General features: G+C 40.8%; 3 protein-coding genes across 3 annotated transcripts; 1 reads left to right on the top strand and 2 right to left on the bottom strand.

The window, feature by feature from the left end:
* Positions 1–560: 560 nt before the first annotated feature.
* On the bottom strand, positions 561–8149 carry rnf121 (ring finger protein 121). The gene is made up of 9 exons (XM_073479878.1): positions 8044–8149; positions 6336–6373; positions 5970–6111; positions 5498–5652; positions 5299–5406; positions 3161–3281; positions 2937–3070; positions 1852–1953; positions 561–1095 (listed from the first exon to the last, which is right to left on the bottom strand). Exons 1-9 carry the CDS (start codon positions 8119–8121, stop codon positions 975–977), a joined length of 999 nt encoding a protein of 332 aa, XP_073335979.1. The 5' UTR covers positions 8122–8149; the 3' UTR covers positions 561–974.
* A 913-nt stretch (positions 8150–9062) lies between these two features.
* On the top strand, positions 9063–14940 carry LOC141007094 (ribonucleoside-diphosphate reductase large subunit). The gene is made up of 19 exons (XM_073479425.1): positions 9063–9253; positions 9965–10053; positions 10194–10371; positions 10702–10802; positions 10898–10957; positions 11043–11082; positions 11199–11361; positions 11446–11587; positions 11676–11759; positions 11864–12025; positions 12137–12216; positions 12301–12502; positions 12610–12759; positions 12856–13077; positions 13164–13240; positions 13357–13492; positions 13965–14060; positions 14150–14338; positions 14429–14940. The coding sequence occupies exons 1-19, from the start codon at positions 9235–9237 to the stop codon at positions 14615–14617; spliced, it is 2379 nt and encodes a 792-aa protein (XP_073335526.1). The 5' UTR covers positions 9063–9234; the 3' UTR covers positions 14618–14940.
* A 1486-nt stretch (positions 14941–16426) lies between these two features.
* Positions 16427–22893, bottom strand: LOC141007647 (short transient receptor potential channel 2-like). Its single transcript, XM_073480025.1, has 13 exons — positions 22876–22893; positions 21911–22603; positions 21628–21828; positions 21368–21532; positions 21097–21271; positions 20793–20993; positions 20545–20707; positions 20361–20453; positions 18310–18502; positions 18113–18240; positions 17955–18027; positions 17740–17857; positions 16427–17325 (listed from the first exon to the last, which is right to left on the bottom strand). Exons 1-13 carry the CDS (start codon positions 22888–22890, stop codon positions 16427–16429), a joined length of 3117 nt encoding a protein of 1038 aa, XP_073336126.1. The 5' UTR covers positions 22891–22893.
* Between the last annotated feature and the right edge of the window lie 1207 nt (positions 22894–24100).

Here is a 24100-nt window from a genome sequence, read left to right as displayed (position 1 = left end):
TATCAACAGCGACAGCAACAAGGACTTTGTTTGTAAAATGAACATGCTGGCATAGCCAAACCAAAACTATCATCATTGCTACATATTTTTGTATTTAGGAGAATTGCCCCTTTACACACAAATTGTGTGGGTGAAAAAGAAGATAGTGACATTATTCCACATCACATCATACAATTGTAATGAGTTATAGTGTGAGGAATAAAGATCTAAACAAACAAAACTGTTTTGCCAGTTGGTAAGGATGAGTGTCTATGAAAACAATTAGGGCATTTTAAAATGCGGTAATATTAAAAGTTCCATCTTAACAAGCGCTGTATGAGGAATCCTCCATTTGAATACGGTTAGCACTTCTTTCCTCATGGTGACGAAGTGAGAAGAGATTCTTACATGACGCACAACTGTCTGTGCTTAGTAAACTCTCTCAGGTCATTTGAGTTCAGAATATGATAGGGTCAATGTTGAGCAAGCCAAGCAGCCTTGTGAGCGATCACATTAAATGAAGCAGTGGCAAAATGACTCCAGAGGAATCTGTGGACACTGGAAGCACAGGGAGCGATTACTTGTGTTGATTTTCATTCAATATTTATTACTCATGTGTGATAGCCATCAGACATGAGGAGGAAAAACTCCAGCAAGATCCTTTAACTAAGTGTTAACAAACATTTAAGACATAAATTAGTAAAAAGAACCTCTCTAATGATTTTTGACAACCGTTTTACTAGGCCATAAGATGCACAAACCAATTATTAGGATGTGTGAAGCAAATCCTGGGAAACTGACACAGACATCCAAATTCAAATTACCAATAAAATTCAAATAAACCGTAAATACAGATATTGTGTGCCTATAAATATATACAAAACGTATAGACACTTTTTATTGGTGTTTTAGTTCAATGTTAGGCCCTCAGTCCTTTGAGCCAGTGCATATCTTCTCCGTATGGCGTGTGTATGTCCATTTCTGACAATCGCGGGTCACTCCAAACCCAGCACGTAGTTGATACCTTGCACAAATCCAATAATAACAGGCTGCCAGGCCACCAAGTACCGAAGCCAGTCTAAAAGTTGTCCATACATGACATGTGGCCTCTCCCAGCTGGAAAAGAAAAAGGTTAAGGAAAAAAACCTTCAACAGAAATCAAACATGTTTATTAAATAGGGGTAGTGGGTGCAAATATGAAGCCTAAATAACACATACAATTGGTTTAACACCAACAAGAGGTGAAAACTGCTTTCAGTTTCTCTAAAGGCTATTATTTATTTTTTTGTGTTGCATAGGTTACAGTTTCAACTAAAGTGTAATCCCTGAACCACAAAAAAAGGAACAGGAACTTGTCATATAACCTATAAATGTTTCATATCTCGTTCCAAATAGCCTGCAATGAGCTGCCTGAAAAATCCACCTAAACTTTACTGAAACTTCCTCTCTGTCTGTTCCAAGAAAGTTGTTTTTCTACTGTAACTGAGCATGACTGGGTTTCCTGAATGTTGGCTCTATGTCCCCTGGGGAAATGTCCAATGATGCCCGTGTCCTCCTCTATTGCATGCCAACATTTTTTGTGCATGCTGCGCATTGCACATTACTATATATGATCTCTGAAATTAGAAAAATTACCTCAGGAATTGTTAGGACATTCAGACTCAAACAGACTCATTAGCCGTGTTTCCATCCAATTGTCAAGAGAATTTGGAGCCAACTCTTGAAATGTTGCACAAAACGCACATTTCGTAATGCAATATTTCAAAATTCACATAAGAACACATCGATGGCAAAACAGGTTGTGAAATAATGCAGCACAGGAAACAACAACAGATTAAGATCACATGTGAGCGGTACAGCTCATAAGGATACGGGTTACTGAACATCCTCTTCAGATCCACTTTCTCTTTGCAGTACGGGCACATCTGCTTCTTTCCGACGATACACCATCCTCTTATGCAGAACTCATGGAACCTGGGTGTGGAGTTAAGGCTCGGCACTGCAGTATGTGAGCAACAGTTCGAACATATACTGACAAATGGCAGCTTATTGTCGAAATATGGAAACTTATTATATTTGTAGCCATTCTGCATCGACTGAATGATCAACATTAAAGGCCTGATTTAACCAAAGGCAAAAAAGACACTACGCTGGTGTAAAAATCCATTAATATTCATATGTAAAGAAACACATAGTTGTATTTAAAAGATCTAATTAATGCTTTGTAAGGACAGAAAATTAATTTATAAATTGGTTTAAATACCAAACACAGTTTCTGCACTGGCAGACAACACAATATATAGAATATATTGAGCATTAATATATATAAAATAGCTGTGAGATTAATCTTAAATGCAGCCTACATTATTGTCATGTCTTGAAAGATTTTTTCCCTATCTGCCAATAAATGTTATATCAGTCACAAATTTATATCAGTCAATAATTTAGGGCTGCTGATGTGTGATTTGGGCTCTGTCATTATTACTCACAGCATGCATTTCTTAATACTTAGCAGTAAAAGTTTTGTAGGTTTAATTTGATGTGATTAAATTCAGCTGTAGAAGAGGAGGTTTGAAGGAACTAAACAGAAAACAAGCAAGCTTAACAATAAGTTGTAGGAGACAAAATATAAATCTAGGTATAAACACATCTCTGTGGCATCAAATAAGGTTTCGTGTTATTTACAGTGTGCAAGCAGCAGAAGATAATCATGGGGGGAAGTGATGCCAGTTCATATGAACATACTATCAAAACATCAACAGTCTGACATAAAGGTCAAGTGGACTCTACCAATTCCCCTTTGGGCTGCTGACTGAGTACACAGTACAGTTCCAGCACAGACTATAATTTTAATAAACATGAAAATGCTCCGTCAGACTACTGAACTTCCCTTTTCACTGATAAGAGAGAGAGAGATGGTAACAAGAAAATGTGTCTGTATTTATAAGGAAGGATACACATGGTTGCAGGATAATCTGTACGTGTTCTCGATTATGCCCTCCTCGCTGACGTCTACAAGGATTGGCTGACCGCACACAGCACAGATATTGTCAGAGAGGTGCTTGGTTGGCATGCCGGATGCACTGTAATACTAAAATAAGAGAAAGAAAACAGTCAAAATTGCATTTTAGCTTCCAGGCATCGCAGAAACATACAGTGCGCCTGCAATCTGTCCGCTCACCCCAACGGTTGAAGCCATGAAGTCTGCACACATCTCAGCGAAGTCTCTTCCTAGGACTCCGTAGTACAGCCCGTAGAATAGTAGAGAAACACCGAAGTCCATGGCATCCTCCGGCTTTATCCTGGACAGACAAGGCATGAGAATCATGGCTCAATTGGGGTTCAACATCAACTTCTATTTAGTTCATGAAAGATGTGCGTGTTTTCTGTTTTCAGCCTACAGCAAAGTTTACATGTTTTAGGAGACAATATGAATTGGCTTTTTTCCATTACATCTGCTGGCCTGGCTCTACTCGGTTTGACTTGGCGCAGCAGCCGGGCGCGGCCGGGATTTTGCATTTCCACCACACCTGGACTACCTGCTTAAAGGTGCGTCTTAAACCAATGACACACTTGACCCAATCCCCACAGTACTATTGAAGGATCAACGCTAACAAAGGGGCTCCGCTAATTCAGTTACAAACACTTTTCATTTATTTTGCTTGTTACGGGTTGGCTACAGTCACGAGACGTCACCGGAGCCTGCTTGGAGGCGGGGAAGCACAGCTTGGCCCTACTCTGGAGCAGGTTCATCGCTGCCGCGTCTCAGCACAACTCACCACAGTGTAACTACTGATGGAAATGAAAATCAGCACGGCTCAGTTTGACTCGGTGTGGCCAAAAGTACTAGTGGGAAAAACGGCATTATAGGAAGCTTTAATGTACATTCCTTCTTATTAGCCTACTTCTCTTTAGGCAGGGTAGACAATCCAGCACACTGTAACGTCAACTACTAACTGTTGAAAAAAAAGATAAATATGTAGCATTTTCTGTGTGTTTAGTTAAAAAAATGAAAGTAGATCCTGTTAAAGGTTCCTTGTCAGTAAGTTAACTGTCTGCTCAGTAGCTACAGAACCTGTCACAGCCAGCCCTTTGTTCCTTCAGAGGCTTTAGTCAGTGGACTGATTGCAGATTTAATCTAATCACAGATGGATTACATCTTAATCAAACCAAAGCTGTCAAATATTTGTTTTTTAATCAACCATTTATTTTTAGCACAGAGCCTCCTTTTCCAAATAAGACCTGGTCAAGAAATAAAAGTGACCGACAACGCAATATTAAAAACGCAGGCATAAAAGCAAAAACTACAGTGAACAGTTTCCACTGTCCCTGTAGACGATGTGCCTGAAGCAGAAAACGTAAAAGCTTTCTGTAACACTTTAGGTCAGGGAACATATTAACCATTAACTACGTGCTTATTAGCATGCATATGAGGAACAGACTGGCTTATTCTTAGTCATCATCCAGCTGCAAGATCTCTTTCTACAGCTACTAGACCATTAACTAAAAGTTTGCCCTCAATAACCTCCTAATTAAGGTTTATTGATATAACATATATGGAAGTTGTTGGACATGAATTATGATCTTAATTTGCTTTGCTTAGTATAAGCTTCATAATCTGGTAGAACCACAAGAATATTTTCTCTCATTAACACTTCATAGTCTATTTTTTGTAACAAAATACAAACTACAAGTGTCTATAGTGTCTTAAATAAGTGTTATTATCTACTTATCTACTTAATACCTAATACCTGATTCACTAGTAGAACCTGTGTGGGTTAGTAAGTGTTAAACTACTAACTAATAAAAAGCCAGTATACTACTAATATGCAGTCTAATGAGTAACTAGTTAACGGTTAGTATGTGTTCCCTAATATAAAGAGTTAGAAAACGTTTTTTCTCATCTCCCTCTCTGACCGTTAGGAACTGACAGGAGAAACATTGTCATTTCCTCATCTAAACGGAAGTTCCTCTAATAACTACGCATGTTTTAACGTCATTGTGAGTGATAATATCCACTGTGACATGGTATTTTTAAACGCGTCATGTGATATTTACTTTCATGTCGTACGACCAGAGTTTAACCTTAAATACATAGAATCCCTAGAGTTCAGCTATGGATTATGTAAACCCCATGAGACAGAAAGTAAAGAAAAATGGAATGCTACATGTGGGACAGAGACCAGGAAGAAATCCTAAAAGGGAAAGTCTACAGCAGCCTCAAGTTTGAGGTTTTTCTTTTCAACGGTGTGAGCTAATATTCACCAAATTTGGGGGTTATGGTTGAGGTATGGTTGATACTGAACTGATAATACATACCTGAATATTAGGTTTATACCAAAAAGTGTAAACATGACGACACTGTAGCCAACTATTCCTGTGGCGTAGCTGATCTTGTAGAGAAGGAGAAACCACTTATACACCAACCTACAGCAGTCAACAAGAAGAAATATGTTATTAATAAAAAGGCAGATCCTTTAATTTATAGGGTATGGTCATGTGTGAATGATGGTTATACCTCGGTGTGGTGCAGGCCAGTGGCTTGCGAGTGGCACGGTAGGAAATGTACGCTGTGATGACAGAGAAGATAAACCAGGTGGACAGGAACCTCCACCAGTGAAGTTTGGTAGTGAAGTAGAGAGGAACTACCCACATCTGGAACAGAGTCACCAGCTACAAGACAGCAGAGAGAGTGTACATGTTAGGAGATACATGTACAGAAGGGACAAAACATCATCAGACAAAAATAGAGACACCACTGACAACATCTCATATTTGGATAGTTTGGGACAAGAAAGAATACACCCGATTTCTCCTTATTTGAGAAGGCATGTATTGATACAGTCATGTGCTGCCACATAGATGGAAAATATAAGAATATGCAGACTTGTCAGGGCCAAAGCTGTGCTAGAAGAATGTTCAGAATGTTTTTTCACGTGATATTCTTCAACTTTCCAAAATATTTTGCTTGCACATCTTTTGGGTCTTACATTGTATGACTTTGGATGTCTCTGTTTCCACTGCACGAGGACTAGCTGGGCGACGACAAGGGTCACTATGAGGATGAGCACCATCTCTGCGTGCATGGCCTCATGGCCTTTGTGTTTGGCATGCATTTTTGCATGCTCCACCCTGCGGAAAAAGAAGAACATACTCAACCATGTTATGTAGCTAAGAGACAAAGTATTTGTTGTTTCATAGCAATGCAGGATAGGCGTGTCCTTAAAGGTGCATTGTACAGCTCTATACACTGGTGTCTCCTAATGGCTATGACTGTGAACTGTTTGTTTTTTCTGTCTGAAAGCATATTCGAGAGAAAATAATCATAATATAAATTTTTAAAAAAAAGTACTTACCTCCACTTCTCCTCTGGTGAAAGCTTCGACACATCAAACTAAAGAAAGGAAAAGACAAAATAATGACTATTACTGTAAAACAAAAAAAAAACATCTTTCACAACGTATTTTAAGGGAAAACTACACACATCAAACTACTCTTAGTGTAGCTGACACAATAATATAATTTGTTCTACTGACCCAGATTTACTAATAACTAACGAGTTTTTTTTTTTTTTTATTGTCGGGACTGCTTATTAAAACAACAACCAGCACCAAATTGCTGTGTTGAGCATCACCTCTCACACAGTTGGCCTTAAAGCCCTAGATCTTACATTGCATACCAATTACAGAGACGCTAAAAGAACTATTTGAATTAAAACATTTAACCTTGGGTGAGTGGCAAAATTAAACACATGTTCGTCAAAGCTGGACAAGGCAAAAATTTTCTTTGTAAGAAGTAATTAACATGCACTATGTGTGTTTAGCAGTTACACCCTCTTTAAGTTGATGGGCTTGTCTAGCTACTTTACATGATTGAAATTATGAGCCGGCAGCAAGAACTGATGCAATGCTCTTTGGTTATTGGAGTTTCCCATTTGCCAAAAAGGCAAATAAATTAAGGCTGGAGGGGACTACATTAACATGTATCCTGCTAAGGGTTCACAACGAGTTCTTACTCAAATAACACCTCCTGTACACCACAGTACACCATCATTCACATCCATCATTTTAAATGTTAATACAATAGGCAATAGTAGGACGAGATAATAATCCATGCTGTTGACATGTAAGTGAAATGCCTTGTTCCATGTTTGATTAAAAATTATGTATTTTCGTTCAGCAGATTAATACATTTCCGAGTACTTTTAAGTTCTTTCATCACTTTACAGTAAGAGGCAGGAGAGAACAGGGAACATCAAGTCACCTACGAGATTCAGATCTCCACTCAAACCACATACACTTAAATCATCAGTGAACTAAACACAAGGATCTAATGTGTATTTTGTCAGCCTGTTGTGATGCCAGTCAAGCAGATATTCTGCCTGTGCTGCACATTTAGTAATTACGCCTCACATTACAAACTGTAACACTCACAGCAGTTCACTCTGTGGTGTCTGGCACACTGTGAGCACCTGTTTGACATTAAGGTTTGGTTAGACCTGAACACTGAAATGTCAAAGGAAGTGGTTTGATTGCCTTCACTGTCTTGATAGTGATGAACCACTTGGCCTTAAGCACAGGAAGGACAATAAGTGACCTTTGACCCGATCAGCCACATCAGCGTTATTTGTAGCGTTAATAGATCGAGCTATCAGACATTTCTAAACATAGCACTGAACATACGCGTGCGGAAATGCTCGTGTTAATGCTAACTTTATTATTATTATTATTATTTTTAAATAACACCTGAGCTACTTTAGCCAGCTGAACGTAAGCCGGCTAGCTAGCTTAGCATCGCTAAATGGCCCCCAGGGCGTTTCTCGCCTGCACTGATGTCTTGTCGATCGTATACATTCAATGCACAATGCATTTTCTCCGGACACCATTCCTCTGCTTGGTAACAGATGGCTACAAGGTGGCTAACTGCTTACGGTAGGCTAAACCCGTGAGCAGTAGCTAGGCTAGCTAAAACAGAGTTCCGAGTTGGCAGCTAGCATCCCAGTAAATAATAACCCCTCATCTGTTGTATCTGTTACAATATCTCGTCGTGGGGAAGTACTCTCACCTGGTTCGGTTCATTGTGATGCTCCAGTCCATGGTCGTGCTCTACACCATCAACCTCCACCTCAAACACCCCGGCCATCTTCGGAGTGCTGCCTTACCGTTCCGGGTCCATTAGCATTAGCAACAAACCAAAGAGGGTCACATCCGGTCTTGTGTGGCTTTTTTTTTTTTTTTTTTCAAAATAAAGCTCTGAAATGTAGGTCAAACAGTACAGCTGTGACTTCATGTATCAGCTCGTCTTTAAAGACAAATGTCAGACCAGCTGTGCTTAGCGTTATATGTTCTGCTGATTTGTCCCAGAGAGGATGTTTTTTTACATTTACACAGAGATATTTACAAAGACTTACTGATCAGACTGGATCGTGAAGGGGAAAAACTGATTGGTCAAATTGAAAAAATTGAAAAATCCAGAATATAAAACACTTATTCGCACTTACTTATTTACTACGTAATAGTAACGATGATAAAAAAAGAAGAAAAAAATGAAGACAAACATTAAATGACAAGGTGTCTCCAAACTTTTGTGTACACTGCAGTGTTTTCTTGTGTTTTTTTTTTTTTATAATACTCATAATTTAGTTAGCAAACTTAATTGTTTTATGTGCAACTTTAAAAAAAAAAAAAAAAATACTACTGAAATTGGCTGATGATTATAATTATTATGAATGTCACCCATATTGCAGAACTTTAAACTTTAACTCTAAAGCTCATTAATATAACATACAAATTGTATTAATGTATGTCTCGACTTGTTTATAACTTTAGTGACGTTCATATGTGGTTGTTTCTCGCCTTATTATGCGCTCTATTTTCCAACAAAACAGTACAGTCCTGGGGCTGAAACAAAACTGATAATTACATCTTACTAAACCTGTTGTTTGGTAAATATCCCGCCAGAATTCACCCAGAAACGACGACCGGAAGCTGTAAGGGGACCGTGTCGTGGATTGTGATTGGCTCGGACGCGTGTTGGAGTCTCCTCTGATTGGCTGAGCCGCTGTCACAATGCAGTGTAACTGGCCTGTGAGTTGTTGGCGCCCTCAGTTTGAGATTCAACTGAGAAAGCCGGCTGTCCTCACAGTGTAATACAGTGCAAGAACAAACTACATTTTATCCGCTTATTTTAAGCGTCCAGCTGAGAAGATAACACCGACAACTGCTGACTCAGGAACCCTGCTGCTTTGTTGCCAACATGCATGTCATTAAACGAGGTATGTAACTTTATTATTCTTCCTGTGAAATACTGTCGGATAATGCTGGAGGTGATGTAAAGGTCCTAAAAAACGGTTATAATGCGTCTGTAAGCTGCTATAAATGTTAATATTACAAATAAATACCACAGTTAAACCTACAGCTCAGTTGCATTCATATTAAAATGTGCTTGTTGTTTCTTTGTTTGCTGTGTTTCCGTTGAGACACCAAACAAAGACTTGAGTTATGACAGGACAAAAGCCTTTTCTCTGTTGCTCGACACTGTTTTGTCTTTTATATGACATACAACAAATGGAGGCGACACAGCCGAGGCTTTAATGAATGTTTATGCTTGTTGACCCAGTTTTGCTCTCTAGCTTTCGACGTTTAAACTTTCCCTCCCCAGTTTTTTTGCAAAGTAAAGTCGTTGGCAAACTTCCTCTATAAGGTGTGTGTAAGATAAGGGTTATTATAGTCATGTGTTGGTATCTGTGGTATTGGCGCGAAGCAGCAAGGTGCCTCCCTATTGTTGTTATAATAGCTGGTTAGACAGGTGTTCAGTGCGTGTGCAACCCTCTTAATTGATCATTGGAGGGAATCAAATTTACATCTATAGCAGTGATATTTCCTGAGTGGTCACTACTGCAGTTTTATTCATTATATCTCCTGAGAATTGATATCAGAAATTGATCCATTTTGAGGACTAATGAAGTTATATTTTTGTATTTCAGATGGACGTCAGGAGGCAGTCACTTTTGATAAAATCACATCTCGCATCCAGAAGCTTTGCTATGGGCTCAACAGTGACTTTGTGGACCCTGTAAGTTCAAACCACTTTAAAGTTATCCACCAACATTTAAAAAAAGAAAAGAAAAGACACATCAACCAATGGAGTGACACTGTTGGCACATTCAAAATTTAGAGATATTCTACTATAATCCTTTATATCTGTTTCCGCAGGCTCAGATTACAATGAAGGTGATCCAGGGTCTGTACAGTGGAGTCACCACCGTGGAGCTGGACACTCTGGCAGCAGAGACAGCAGCCACCCTCACCACCAAACATCCCGACTATGCACTCTTGGCCGCACGAATCGCTGTGTCGAACCTGCACAAAGAGACCAAGAAAGTATTCAGCGGTGAGTGCAAGTTTGAAGTTACTGCTCTATTGCAAGCTGTGTGACTTTTGTGTATGTTATTAATCTATTATACATCTATATCTATGCTACTTTGTATTGAAATTAAATAACAGCATTAATGCGCTAGACAATATTGACCTTGTGCAGTATTCTTTGTAAATATATGGCACTGGCTGTGAAAAAGCACCCTTGATCCTTCCCCCTATAATTTTTGTATTACTATGTGTATTGTTTTTTATAGTGTTGGTGAAGGCATGAATTATTGTACATTGTTGAAGTGGTTTAATTATTGTTACTAATATTACACTTCATTCCTTTCTGCTTTTGCAGATGTGATGGAAGACCTATACAACTATGTGAACCCGTTAAATAAACGTCATTCTCCTATGATCTCCAAGGAGACCCTCGACATCATCATGGAAAACAAGGCTGTAAGTCACATTTGATGATATATTTTGTGCATGTTTTCAAATTTGATATCACTGTTGAGCATTATTTTTAACATGATATTCTCTGGTCTTTGCAGCGCCTCAACTCTGCCATCATTTACGACAGAGACTTCTCTTACAACTTCTTTGGCTTTAAGGTCATTTTTTAATTTCATTTGACATTTATACATCTCACGCAGGTTCTTTGGAGTGTATATCTAATTCATCCTTTTGCTTGAACAGACTCTTGAGCGGTCGTATTTGTTGAAGATTAATGGCAAAGGTAAGAGTTGAAAAGCATGTTTATGGGCGCAGAGACTCACTGTCACAAGTTATTTGTTAAACAATGTATTAATTCATGAATTGATGGATTCATTGCTAATGTATGTCTTTCTGTAGTTGCTGAGAGGCCCCAGCACATGCTCATGAGAGTGGCGGTCGGGATTCACAAGGGAGACATTGATGCAGCCATTGAGACCTACAACTTGCTGTCAGAGAAGTGGTTCACCCACGCCTCACCTACTCTGTTCAATGCAGGCACCAACAGGCCACAGCTGTCCAGGTGAGGACACTGAGCAAAGTGAACCACATCTATGATGCTTTCTTTTACATTTTTTTCCTAATTTGATTTGTGGGTGTTTTACAGTTGTTTCTTGCTAGCCATGAAGGACGACAGCATCGAGGGTATTTACGACACACTGAAGCAGTGCGCCCTCATCTCCAAATCAGCTGGAGGTATTGGACTGGCAGTGAGCTGTATCAGAGCAACAGGCAGCTATATTGCTGGGGTGAGTTAAATATGCAGAGATTAAAATCAAACAGGGATTAAAATCTGTGTCATTTTTTGTATTACTTACTGTGGTTCTTGTTTTTCAGACAAATGGTAACTCCAATGGACTGGTACCTATGCTTCGAGTCTACAACAACACAGCACGCTATGTGGACCAAGGTGGAAACAAGGTAAAGATTTAGAAGATTTACTAAGACAAACTATAACAGAGCATGATGTTATTGACATTTCAGGTAGTACGTTAATTCACCCTGCTCTCCTTTCGCTTATTCAGAGACCTGGAGCCTTCGCTGTGTACCTGGAGCCGTGGCATTTCGATGTCTTTGACTTCTTGGAGTTGAAGAAGAACACAGGTAAAGATGAGCAGAGGGCCAGAGACCTGTTCTTTGCCATGTGGATCCCAGACCTCTTTATGAAACGAGTGGAAAGCAATCAGGTGAATTTTGTCGGAAATCTTTAATAGGTTACAGTCTGAAGTAAGCTATATGAATGTTATCTTTTCTGCTGGTTTTGGGGGAAACTTATTGCTTCTCTCCTGCTCTTGTAGGACTGGTCTCTATTGTGTCCCAGTGAATGTCCCGGGTTAGAGGAGTGTTGGGGAGAGGAGTTTGAGCAGCTCTACACTCGGTAAGAGCAGCACACCAAACTCTGTTCTTAACAAATTACTCATTTCTCAGTGCTGACCCTCCCATGCCTTCTGTTTATCCTCAGATATGAAAAGGAGGGCAGGGCTCGACGTGTGGTGAAGGCTCAGCAGGTGTGGTACGCCATCATTGAGTCTCAAACTGAAACCGGTACGCCATACATGCTGTACAAGGATGCCTGCAACAGGAAGAGCAACCAGCAGAATCTGGGCACCATCAAATCCAGCAATCTTTGCACAGAGATCGTAGAGTATACAAGCAAAGATGAGGTGAGGGCCAGGAGATATTATTTTACAACCTATAGTTTTTTTCTGTAATGTTATAATCCATTATATTGTCATTCTAAATGCTCTTTTTCAATGTGGTTTGTTCGCAGGTTGCTGTGTGTAACCTGGCATCCATTGCCCTCAACATGTATGTCACCCCAGAAAGGACCTTTGACTTCAAAAAGCTTGCATCTGTCACCAAAGTCATTGTCAAGAACCTCAATAAGATTATTGACATTAACTACTACCCAGTGCCTGAGGTTTGTTTTCTTCTCGAGTGTTGCTTCTCTGCCGACCATGCAGCTGGGTCTTATGTGCTCTGTGTTAACAAATGGCTCCTCTCTCCTGCTTTACAGGCTGAAAGGTCGAACATGCGCCACAGGCCAATTGGAATCGGTGTGCAGGGTCTGGCTGATGCCTTCATCCTTATGCGTTATCCATTTGAAAGCCCAGAGGCCCAACTGCTCAACATTCAGATCTTCGAGACAATCTACTATGCTTCCCTAGAGGCTAGCTGTGACCTGGCAGCTGAGCTCGGCACTTATGAAACCTATGCCGGCTCTCCTGTGAGCAAGGGGGTGAGTAGATTTCACAATGTCTCAAATCCATCCTGAGGTACAGTTTATCAGTTTGGGATCAGATCCTAACTAATTTTGTTTTCCAGATCCTTCAGTATGACATGTGGGATAAAACTCCAACTGATTTGTTGGACTGGAAAGCACTGAAGGAGAAAATTGCCAAGTAAGTCTTCCTGAATGTCTTTCTTGTTGTTGATGCTTCTCAGGTCATATATAATGTATGTGGAGAAGGTAGCTCATCCTTGATTCAGCTTCTTCATTGCCCTTGTGTGTCCTCAGGCATGGTGTGAGGAACAGTCTGCTCTTGGCCCCCATGCCCACTGCTTCCACTGCTCAGATTCTGGGAAACAACGAGTCCATTGAGGCTTACACCAGCAACATCTACACCCGCAGGGTGCTCTCAGGAGAGTTCCAGGTCAGCACTGAATGAAGTCGCTGTGTCTCCAAAATAGTGTGTCCAAAGAACAAATTGTCACCTAGAAGAGCTGTTACAGTTCGTTAATTAATTGAGTAGTCTATCAAAAGGAAACAAGGTGCTATTTTCATAATTAATGACTTGTTTAAGTCATTTTTCAAGCAGAATGGTCAAACATTTGTTGGTTCCAGGTTCTTGAACATAAAGATTTGCTGCTTTTGAACGAAACTAACTACTTTATCAGTCAATGAAGAGTCTTAGAATTTTGGATTGTTGGTTGAACCAAAGATCGGATTTGAAGACGTCATTTAAGGCTCTGGAAAATTGTGATGAGCATCTTTTACAATTTGTTGACATTTTAAACCAGAAGGTTAATCAATTAATTGTGAAAATAATCAGCAAGTTAATCGTCAAAGAAGAAAATCTTTAGTTAAAGCCCTGTTGCTGAGTGTGTTTTCCATCTCTGCCAAAGATTGTAAATCCTCACCTGCTGAAGGACCTCACAGAGAGAGGACTGTGGAGTGATGAAATGAAGAACCAGCTGATTGCTCAGAACGGGTCCATCCAGGTACAGAGTCAAATTGATTAAATTACTGCCACTATAATTTAAAATGAGCAACGTTTTGATGATTAAAACATGTCTTGACTTGTCCACAGGATATTGAGGAGATCCCTGATGATCTGAAGCAGCTGTATAAAACTGTGTGGGAAATCTCCCAGAAGACCGTCCTCAAGATGGCAGCAGATCGTGGCGCCTACATTGACCAGAGCCAGTCCCTGAACATCCACATTGCTGAGCCAAACTATGGCAAACTGACCAGCATGCACTTCTATGGGTGGAAGTTGGTAAGTCAAGACTCAGGGATTGCATGTTTGATGCACCATAGCGCCAAGAAACTGCATCATAATGATAACCTGCCTTCTTTTCCTGTGCAGGGCCTGAAAACTGGCATGTACTACCTGCGGACGAAGCCTGCTGCCAACCCCATTCAGTTCACCCTGAACAAGGAGCAGCTAAAGGAGACCCAGACAACCAAGAGTGAGGAGGAGACCAAAGAGCGCAACACTGCCGCCATGGTCTGCTCATTAGCAAACAGAGATGAGTGCCTGATGTGTGGTTCATAAATGAAGTGTCATTCACTCAAACACACTTCCCCTCATCCACCAGCATATACACCTGGTTCTTTTTATTTGTATATGATGTCATAATGTGTTTTACATATGCCGCTGAAAGTCACAAATCCCTCTGGTGCTTATTTAATATTTTCTGGGTTTTTATCATGAATTTTGTATGCATGTTTGTATAGAATTAATAGTGTGCAAGGAATTAATATTTGTCCTTTGTTTTTTATCAATGCAGTTTTGTAAGATGTGGGTCACATTAATGAACTTCATGATTGTATTTTTAGATGAGTGGAAAATTAAACTTGTACAATCATTTTTAACAAGTCTCATTAATTTTTTCACAATTATCAAGACTACCTCAAAACCTGACCATGGTTATGTATACTTTGTTATTAAATACATTTAGACGTGCATTTATTGAGGCAAGAACAGCATATTTCTTTATATTTACTAATGTAAAATATCTACTTCCAGAGAGAAAATTGGCAAAATAAGAATGGGTAAGTAGTCAGCATGCTGTTCTTAATATTGTTTATCAGGAAATGAGAGGCAGGGAAATTAAGTATGTCTGTCACTGGGGATGCTCATGCCTGTGCTTGCAAAACAATTTTTTTTACCCGTGAATAATATTGTGAGGCTTTTGTGTCAGAAAACATAAAGTATGTTTTAATTCTCTGGTGAAGCTGGCAGATCAGGAGAACAGAAGAAGCTCAAAAAAACAAAAATGAAGGTTAATATGGTCATGGCATCAATTTTGCAACAAAAGCCTACATGCCAAGCTGTTTTTCCAGTGCAGGCGTCTGGATGTGTTGTGTCTTGGGACAGGTGATGATGCAGGTGATGAATTAATGAACTGGTGTGTTCATGCATGCGACCTCATGGGAGGAGCATGTGTGAAACAAGCTGAGACCTGCACTGTCACACAGTAGCAGGCTGTAGGTCTGCTGTCTACTGAAAAGACACATTAAAGCGTTCAAACAAGCACAACGTTATAACCTTAGTCAACAGAGACAGGGAAACAAGTCTATTTACAAATGTTTTATTTGTTTCACTGAACACGAGGCTATTAAGAGAAAACAGAAAGACCAACAGAGGCTTTAGAAAATGGCTGTGAGTAGAGTGACACCCAGCACAAAGCAGCAGTGCAACTAGCGCCTGCCACACTTGCCTCACTCGACTGACCAATGAAACAATGTGAATGTGAGTGGAATAAGCCAGAAAGCAACAGGTTTTTGCACCCTGATTGACTACACTACATGAGAAGTTTCTGACAGTATCAGTGATTGAGATTAAAGGAACTGTACAACCTTTTTTTTGGTGGAAAGTTACCACTCTAATGTCTGCACAGCAAATATGAAGCTATAGCTAGCAGTTGCTTAGCTTAGCATAGCCCAACTGGAAACTGAGAGATGCATTAATGAGTCCTACTGCTTTTCTTGCTAAGACCGGCCCTCCTCTGCCTCGTTTAGAAATTCCTGGAAGTATCTGTCTCCAGACAAGAGGGCTCGTCAAGGGCTCGTAAAAATCACAGAATAATTCATAGAGGAAAATAATTATGGCAATCTGGGCTGTAGCTGAAATGTGTTGCTTTGGACCAACTTTTCGGATGGCCAGACTGACGGACATCAGTATCATCAAGCTCTGTCAGTAACAGAGCCAAAATTATGAAGCTGGAGAAAAATCTCCAAATTGTCAATGATTAACTGCAGCCCTAAAACAAACCCTATTGTCAGATATTGAATGGGGTGATTAAAGGGCCGATCCCTGTAAATGTCAGTGCGGTCCTTGACATGGGAAAACACACCAAGGTTACGGTCTCACTAGCACTCCATCTATCGAGCCCTCTCCCTCCTGAGAACCAAAGCCTGTGTCCTGGGAGCTGCTGCTGCCTGTCGGAGAGGGAATGGTTTTCTTGGCTCCTGGTTTGTCACTGCTCTCCCTGACGCCACACTTCTCTGCTACATTATGCTCAACCTTTCTACCCTTCATCCATTTTGCGTCGACTTTCTTTTCCTGCAGCTCTATGTCTTTGAACTTGTTTGATACACTCTTTGTGTCTGTCTTCTCATTGTTGACTTTGATGCTTTCAGCTTGCTTGGGAGGCGTCTCTGTGTGCTTTTCACCCACCTTTGCCCCTCTGAGTGTCTCTCCTCCCGCTTGTTTTACTGCCTCAACCTGTGTGTCCTCGGCTTTTACCTTTTCTCCTACATTATTAAAACTTGTCCCTGCCACCACCTCCTCCTCTTTCACTTTATTGTCAGTATTTTCATTTTTGTCTGCTTCCACCTGCTCTTTTTTCTCAGCTTCCTTATGATCTCCCAGCTCTGCTGTAGCTCTGCCTTCCTCCATTTTCACCACATCACAGTCTGTTACCTGCTTTGATCCATCTGTTCCACATTCACCCTCCTGATTCGGCTGTGCGTCTGACTCCTGTTGTACATCTGAGTCAACCTTTTCTTTATCCGCTCCTTCCTCTCCATGATGCACAGTCACTTTAAGTGGTGTGTTGTCTTCTTGTCTGTCGGTAAAACCTCTGAAATTGTTCTTGGCACCTATGATGTATTTTCCTAGTACAGAAGAGCCATCCTTGTTCAACGCATCGTTGCATCCATTGTGCCTATCATCCGTCAGAAGCTGCTGAACCACTTTCATATCACTGTGAATCCTGACGACCGCTTTGCTCAGCTCAGTAATCCGATTACCGATATCTGAGGAAAGAGGATACTCCAATCACAACACGGCACGCAGGCGCTTAAATAATAAATAATTCTATTCGGTATCTACAGGTTTTTCAGGTGGATCAGTCAATACTTTAGAAAAAATTTAATGATGTTTGTGCATTTATACATTTAACACAATTTCTTAATCTGTTTTTTTATTTCTTATTAATTGAATATTAAACACTACTCACTGTATCACAATCCTAAAACATGACTCCAAACCACTCAAAAGCATAACATTTATATCATTTATAATTTTAAATTTTTTATGAGATAGCCAGTAGAAGAGAAAGACTACAGCGATGGAGGAGAGACAGTGTGTGAGGTGTAACAGACCAGGACTATACTGCATTACTGTCTGACTCTTCAGCGCTGACAGATTTGCGTTAGAGTCAAAGTTACCTTTCCTCTTGGTCTCCTCAAACTCCCTGCGAGCCGACTCAATGTAGCGCTGCACCAGAGCTCTGGTCACCTGCTGCCGATAAGGTAACTGGCTTTCTTCGGATCCATTACCTTTGTTCTTAAAACACACATTTAGCATTTAAGTGCACAGTACTTCTGAAATCTAGAAGATTATTCTTACTACAGTCTCTCCAGCTCCTGTAACAGACACTTACCATAGAGGTTATTGGAGGATATTTTTCCTCAGGATTACAGTTGAAGCAGCAGCAGAGTCGTCTAAAGACACCCCTGGAACAGAATTTAAAATCAATAATTAAGTATATAGATAAACAATGATATGTCTTTGCAGGTCATGCTTTGTTTTAGAGCTCACCTTAACAAGTAAAAGACAGCTTTGGGTGAGGGGATAATATTAAAGGGCACAGGCATGGTGAGGCCCTCTTTGAAGTAACTGAGGTACAGCTTTGACCTTGCAAACTTCCACTCAACATCTGCATCATCCTGAAATAAAGAAAATTAGTCTCAGGTTTCTGCTTTTATTGCAGGAGTGTTGTGAAAACATGTCGTTACCTCAATTTTCTGAAAGGAGTTGGTGATCATAGCAATGAGCATGTTGAGCAGGACGATGACGATGACGAGCGTGAAGATGCCGTAGAGAATCCTTCCTACAAACTCTGCCAACACATACTGCGGCATGTCCACGTAGTCCTGGTTGGCCACACCGAACATGGTCCAGAATAAGAAGTGGAACGTCTCATTAAACCTGGAGAGTGGAGAGGAGAGTGTCACGACACATGTTTTAACAAACCTTGAGGATTTGTATTGAATACGCTTATTTTCAGCAGCCATTAATTTCATTCTCTCATCTTGAAAAAAAAGTACTGTGACATGACTTCTCATCTTGAGATGTTATTTCGTATTCATGATTTTGTGAGATAAGATTTGTGGGTGCATCTCACAGCCTTTTCTTCATGCTTGGACGACAAAGTAAAGAGAGCCTGTTGTTTAGATTCAAAACAAGAAGGATGAACAAGGAAAATGAAAGAGAGATTTTTTTCTTTAGGGAAAAAAATTGCATGATTTGACGGACCAAAAGCACAGTTGCAGTGGTCAAACATGTCAATACATTTAATTCCATTACAAAATTACAGGTTATTTGTCTTAAACAAAATATTCTGCCTTGGCAAATCAAATCTGCTACAAAGTAATGTTCCCTTCCTGAAGCACAACTCAAGTTTTCCTACAATCATCCAGCTAAAAGAAATGAACATTAATAAAGGACATTTTATTAAAAGGTACATGTCCTTGTAGGGAGAATAGCAAAACAGGAAATAAAGCTCATTCTCCATTTTGCCTCACAAAACAGTCTGTTCTCCTCTGGGGTGGCAGGATATGTATACCAAATTGTTCTGGATTTCTGAAACTAATATTGACATTTAAAAATGACATTTACATTTTAAAAAAACACTCCATATAACTCTAATACTCTACCAGTTTATACGCAGTGAGCTAATATCATCTGAAATACTGACCCAGGCGATTTGTCTGTCCAGCTCTAATATAGAACAAGTTTTATGTAGGCTGAAGGCTGAAGGCCTGAGGGGATAGTTGATATTTTGGAAATTGGCTTATGGTGGAAACACAGACTTCCTGGAGTCTTCGCTTGTTGCCTGGCAACCTCACAGTGATGAAAAGACTCCAAGAAGTCAAATGTTTGTATAAACAAACATGATATAACACAGTGAACAGTGTTGTATAAAGTACTCAAAGAGTAAATGTAAATATATTGTGCTCACATGTGACTTTGGTAAAAGTGAAAGTAACCCATGTGAATAATACTTTAATTAAAAGTCTTTAAGTATCTGATATTAACTGTACTTAAGTATCAGAAGTAATTTTCTGTCAATAAATGTACTTAGATATCAAAACAACAAGTAAAAGTAATTGTTCATATATTCACATGTACACTGTATACTATGGGTCAACTGATTATCGTATTGGATATTCGGCATTTTTCTAAATTACTGGAATCAGTGTTTCTATAATCTGATTTCCAATCAAATTTTAAAATGCCAGTAATTAAAAATGCACCACTTTGGCTCCGATGCAGCTTGCAATCTGCAAAGTAAGTTAAGCTATGAAGTAAATGTAGTGTAGCAAAAGTACAATATTTGCCTCCAAAATGTAGCGGAGTGGAAGTACGAAGTAGCAGAAAATGGCAATAAGTCAAGTACCCTGAAATTGTACTTAAGTACTGTCATTAAGTAAATAGTTACACTCCATCACTGGCCATCAGTCTCCATGCTAAGCTAACTTCATATTTACCATACAGCCATGAGAATGGTGTTGATCCTCTCATCTCAGCAAGTGAAGTGAAAAAAGCTAATTTGCCAAAATGTCACTCCTCCATGAAAAAGGCCAGAGCATTTGTCACCAGCATATATTTTTTGGACCTCTTTTTTTCAGCCCAGCAAGGTATCTTCTGAATGGGATGGGTTCATTTAAAAAAAAAACTCTTCTTATTGGCGACTAGAGAACTGGTGGATATGCTCGAATGCTTGTATGAGAATCCCTGAGCTGAAACAACAACATCTCTGAAGCTGAAGATCCCATATTCTTACCTGCCAAGATGTGGAGAGATGACATAGGGAACGTAGACATTGTTGATGCCACAGAGGAAGGCTGTTCCAATGATCATCAGTATAAACATGAATCTAAAAAAAACAGAGGAAAAAACATTCTCATTGGCTCTGTCAATATGTGTGCAGATGTTCATACAAAGGGCAAAATGAAGAGAGCCGTTACCTCATCATGTCATCGATCATCTTCCCTATGGAGATCTGCAGAGTTCCCAGAGACTCATGGGCTGGCAGGATGTACGCCAGACGTGTGAAGCTCAACATGCTGGTCACTGCAAACAGCACCTCTGCAATCAGCTGGGGGTCCTCCTGATGCCAGTCCTCACGCACTGCAAAACAACCGAACAGAGCAGTTCAGCATCAAGAGCTCTTCTGCAACAATCCTGAAATAATGATCTGGTATCATTTCCTCACCAGTCTGAGTGAAGTAGAAACACTCCTCTGCCCCGCTGTGATCTAGGCAGAGGAAGTAACCTTTGAGCATGATGAGCACACGCATCGCAAAGGACGCCAGGTACATGCTGAGCACCATCACGTCCAAGCAGTTCCACCAGTCCAGGAAGTAGCTCCGCAACCCTTCAAGCCACACTTCTTTACACTCATACCAGAAGAATCCTACAGGAGAAAGCATCATGTAAACCCTGAAACCTGATTCAAACCACCTCCAGGCATCCGTTTTCTATTTGTACATCATAGAAGGGAGTCAGAGTGAACCTACCAACCACCCACACCATGTGGAAGGAGCTGTGCAGGATGTTCTGCTGCCGGGAAGCAAATTTGTCTCGATACAGCTCCATCGTTATGGATTCTCCAAGTAACGTGATGAGAAACCAGAGATAGGAGGCTGAGTGGAGGAGGAACTTGATCACAGGGATCTTTAGTATCTTTCCTACCTGGTGAAAACACAAAAGACAATGTGATCTGTCAGGGCCAAGACACATCTCTCATGACATTAAGAAAACTCTCTCTACATAGGCCAATTTTTGCACCTTCGACCTGGGTGCGATCCAGTAGATGAGGCAGAGGAAAGGCATGGTGAGGAAGATCCCCACAGAGACAAACAGCTTCCAGACCGTGCGGCTGCCTCTCCAGCCTGCCAGGTGCCCACACCAGATAGATGACAGCACCTGCTGGCAGATTGGATGGGCCACAAACTGCACAAAAACCACAGAGAGGGAGAAACAAATTATAGATCAAGTATGCATCTTCTTTAACTCATCTCTGGCTAACAGAAGGATTTAGTACCTACCTGCTTCTGGTTGTAGTTGACAGCGAGCCGCAGACGTGACAGGTTGGGTATTCCCTTCTCGAAGGCCTGCTCCTCGAAGGATTCCTGGCTGTCTTCTCCACAGCTGTTCAGGATGGTGGTCACCTCGCACTGGTTGCGACACATGCCCAGCAACTCAACGGCAAAATCCTGACAAAGCTGCTCCAGGCCCAGGTACTGAGGCTGCAGGAGAAAGTGGCACCACAGCAGAGTCAAGAAACAACCCACACACAAAATGGAACAATATCTACAGATGCCATCAGACCTTGAACTCTGGCTCTTTCTGTGACAGCATGCGGAGCTCTCTGCTGAGACCGAAAGCCTGGAGCATGGCATCTTCGGAGGTGACGGAAAGGTAAGCACGGCTGGCGATGCCACGGTAGGTGTTGATGCGAGACAAGGAGAACTTGAGCAGGTCGTACTGCCGGCCGTTGCGACACTCCAGACAGGCACAGGATATCTTATGAGGCCATGGGATGATGTGACCTTTTTGGGTGAGCATGGTGACTATTTCATACAGGTCTTTCTGGCAGGCTAACGTCAGAGGAGTGACGCCAGGGGCAAACTGGGAGTTGTCAATGGAGCTATCGAAGATGGCCTGAGAGAAGGAGCGCACGTCCATCTTGTTGCCTTTCTCCTGGTCAAGGCGGTCCAGCAGACGCTTCACCACTCTGGGCTGGTTGGTGTCAACGGCGACAAGCAGGGCCTCGTGGATCTGCCGGAAGTCAAACTTGACCCCCTGCAGGAGGGCGTCCATACAATCCTCGCTGCCCAGGCGGATGGACAGGTTGAGGGCTTCCCTCCACTGCCGGTCCTCAGACTCATCCAGCTGGCGGATGATGCCATCCCCGGTCTTCAGCAGTCCAGACAGCAGCTCTGTTTTCCCTTCCTGAATGGCAGAGATGAGCTCCGGAGGGAAGCGCATCTTCTTGTTCATAATCTCGCGCCATTGTTCTGGCTGAGGGACAGGACAGGACAGTTGGCAGGACTATTAGAAGTTGATTCTTGCATTTTTCATCAGGGAACAAAGAAATTCTCAGAGAAAATTAAGGAATTTACTGAAAGAAAAAAAAGTGGCATAATGCACAAGCGACACAAACACTTTCTGGCATCAAAGAGAACACATTGAGCCACATTTTTTCACTCCTCTCTCAAACTCCCCTCTCTTTTAACTCAGATCTATTGAATGACAAATTCTACCGAACCATATGTAAATAAAACTCTTCTTACCGTGAGGTTTTCCATTCCTGATGAAAAACAGCGCAATTTTGAGCAGTGATCCTAAAGTTGAAGCACAATCACATTCTCTGGAGACATGAAATATAGTTTTTTGCAAGCTATTTTGAGCTCCAGCGATAAAGGACAGAGATATCAGTTGATTGCACAAGCAGCTCCACTCAGAGAACTGAGCACTTTGGTGTCCTACGATCATGTGCTACCGGCTGACTGCATGGAATCAGTACCCACAAACTCAATAACACACTTCAATCCCCCATGGGGCAGGGCCAATTAAAACGTAACGGGTTCAAAGTGTTTCACGCTTGGCCGGGCCCAAACCAAACTGTTTCTGTGCTCAAACAGGAATTAACTCTGGTCTCCCCATTGGAAACAGTGCCATAGCACAATTAAGGTAGCTGTTACTGAACAGGCGGCAGCTGTCATCGTTTCCCCCAGAGGAGCTGGAAGGAGTTCACAGCAGTGAGAAAAACAAGGAGCTGCAAGGAGAAGACATTCTGATTATTTTCACTCCTCTTCAATCACGCAGTTCTCTTTGAAGCTGTACATCTCTGTCCAGTTACTAAATTTATACATTTTTGTGTATTTTCGTCTCAGGACACAAATGTGAGGTTTTCTCTCCGCGTGGGTTAGTTTACTATCTATATTTAGATTTAAATAGATTTTGTTTGATTTTGAATTTTTCGAGAAGCTTCCCTTCTTGGCTCTTCATCACTGTACAACAAATCATATTAACTGTATGGTACATTTTCTTATGTGTGTACTTATGTGTGAACAAATTTGAGGTACTTGTTGTTGTTGTACTACTCCACAACTATTTCACAGCTAGTTAGTTCACAAATTAAGTTTTTTGCACACAAAACACAACTATTTTCATCGTTTTCATGTAAAAAAAGATCCAAACGTTTCATTTCCAGCTTCTCAGTTGTCATGACTTTTCCCTTCAACTACTTTAATACATCTAATTTATACTTAACAATTTTGAGGTTTAGACAAACATTGTGATGGTGTCACTTTGGGCTCTGGGTGATTTCGACAGCATTTCTCACCGTTTTGACAAACCAGCCAACCAAACATGCAATCTATTGATGGAGAAAATAATCAGCAGAGCAATCCATGATGAAAATAATCTTCTGTTACAGTCCCACACAAATAGTTCAAAATGAGCTCCGCCTCAACCAACTACTGCTTTAACTTTAATGCATGAGTAATAATAAAC

The sequence above is a fragment of the Pagrus major genome, chromosome 13 (genome assembly GCF_040436345.1).
Source record: "Pagrus major chromosome 13, Pma_NU_1.0".
Taxonomy (NCBI): Eukaryota; Metazoa; Chordata; class Actinopteri; order Spariformes; family Sparidae; genus Pagrus; species Pagrus major.
Note: the sequence above shows the minus strand (reverse complement) of the source record. Positions and strands in the feature narration are given on the sequence as shown.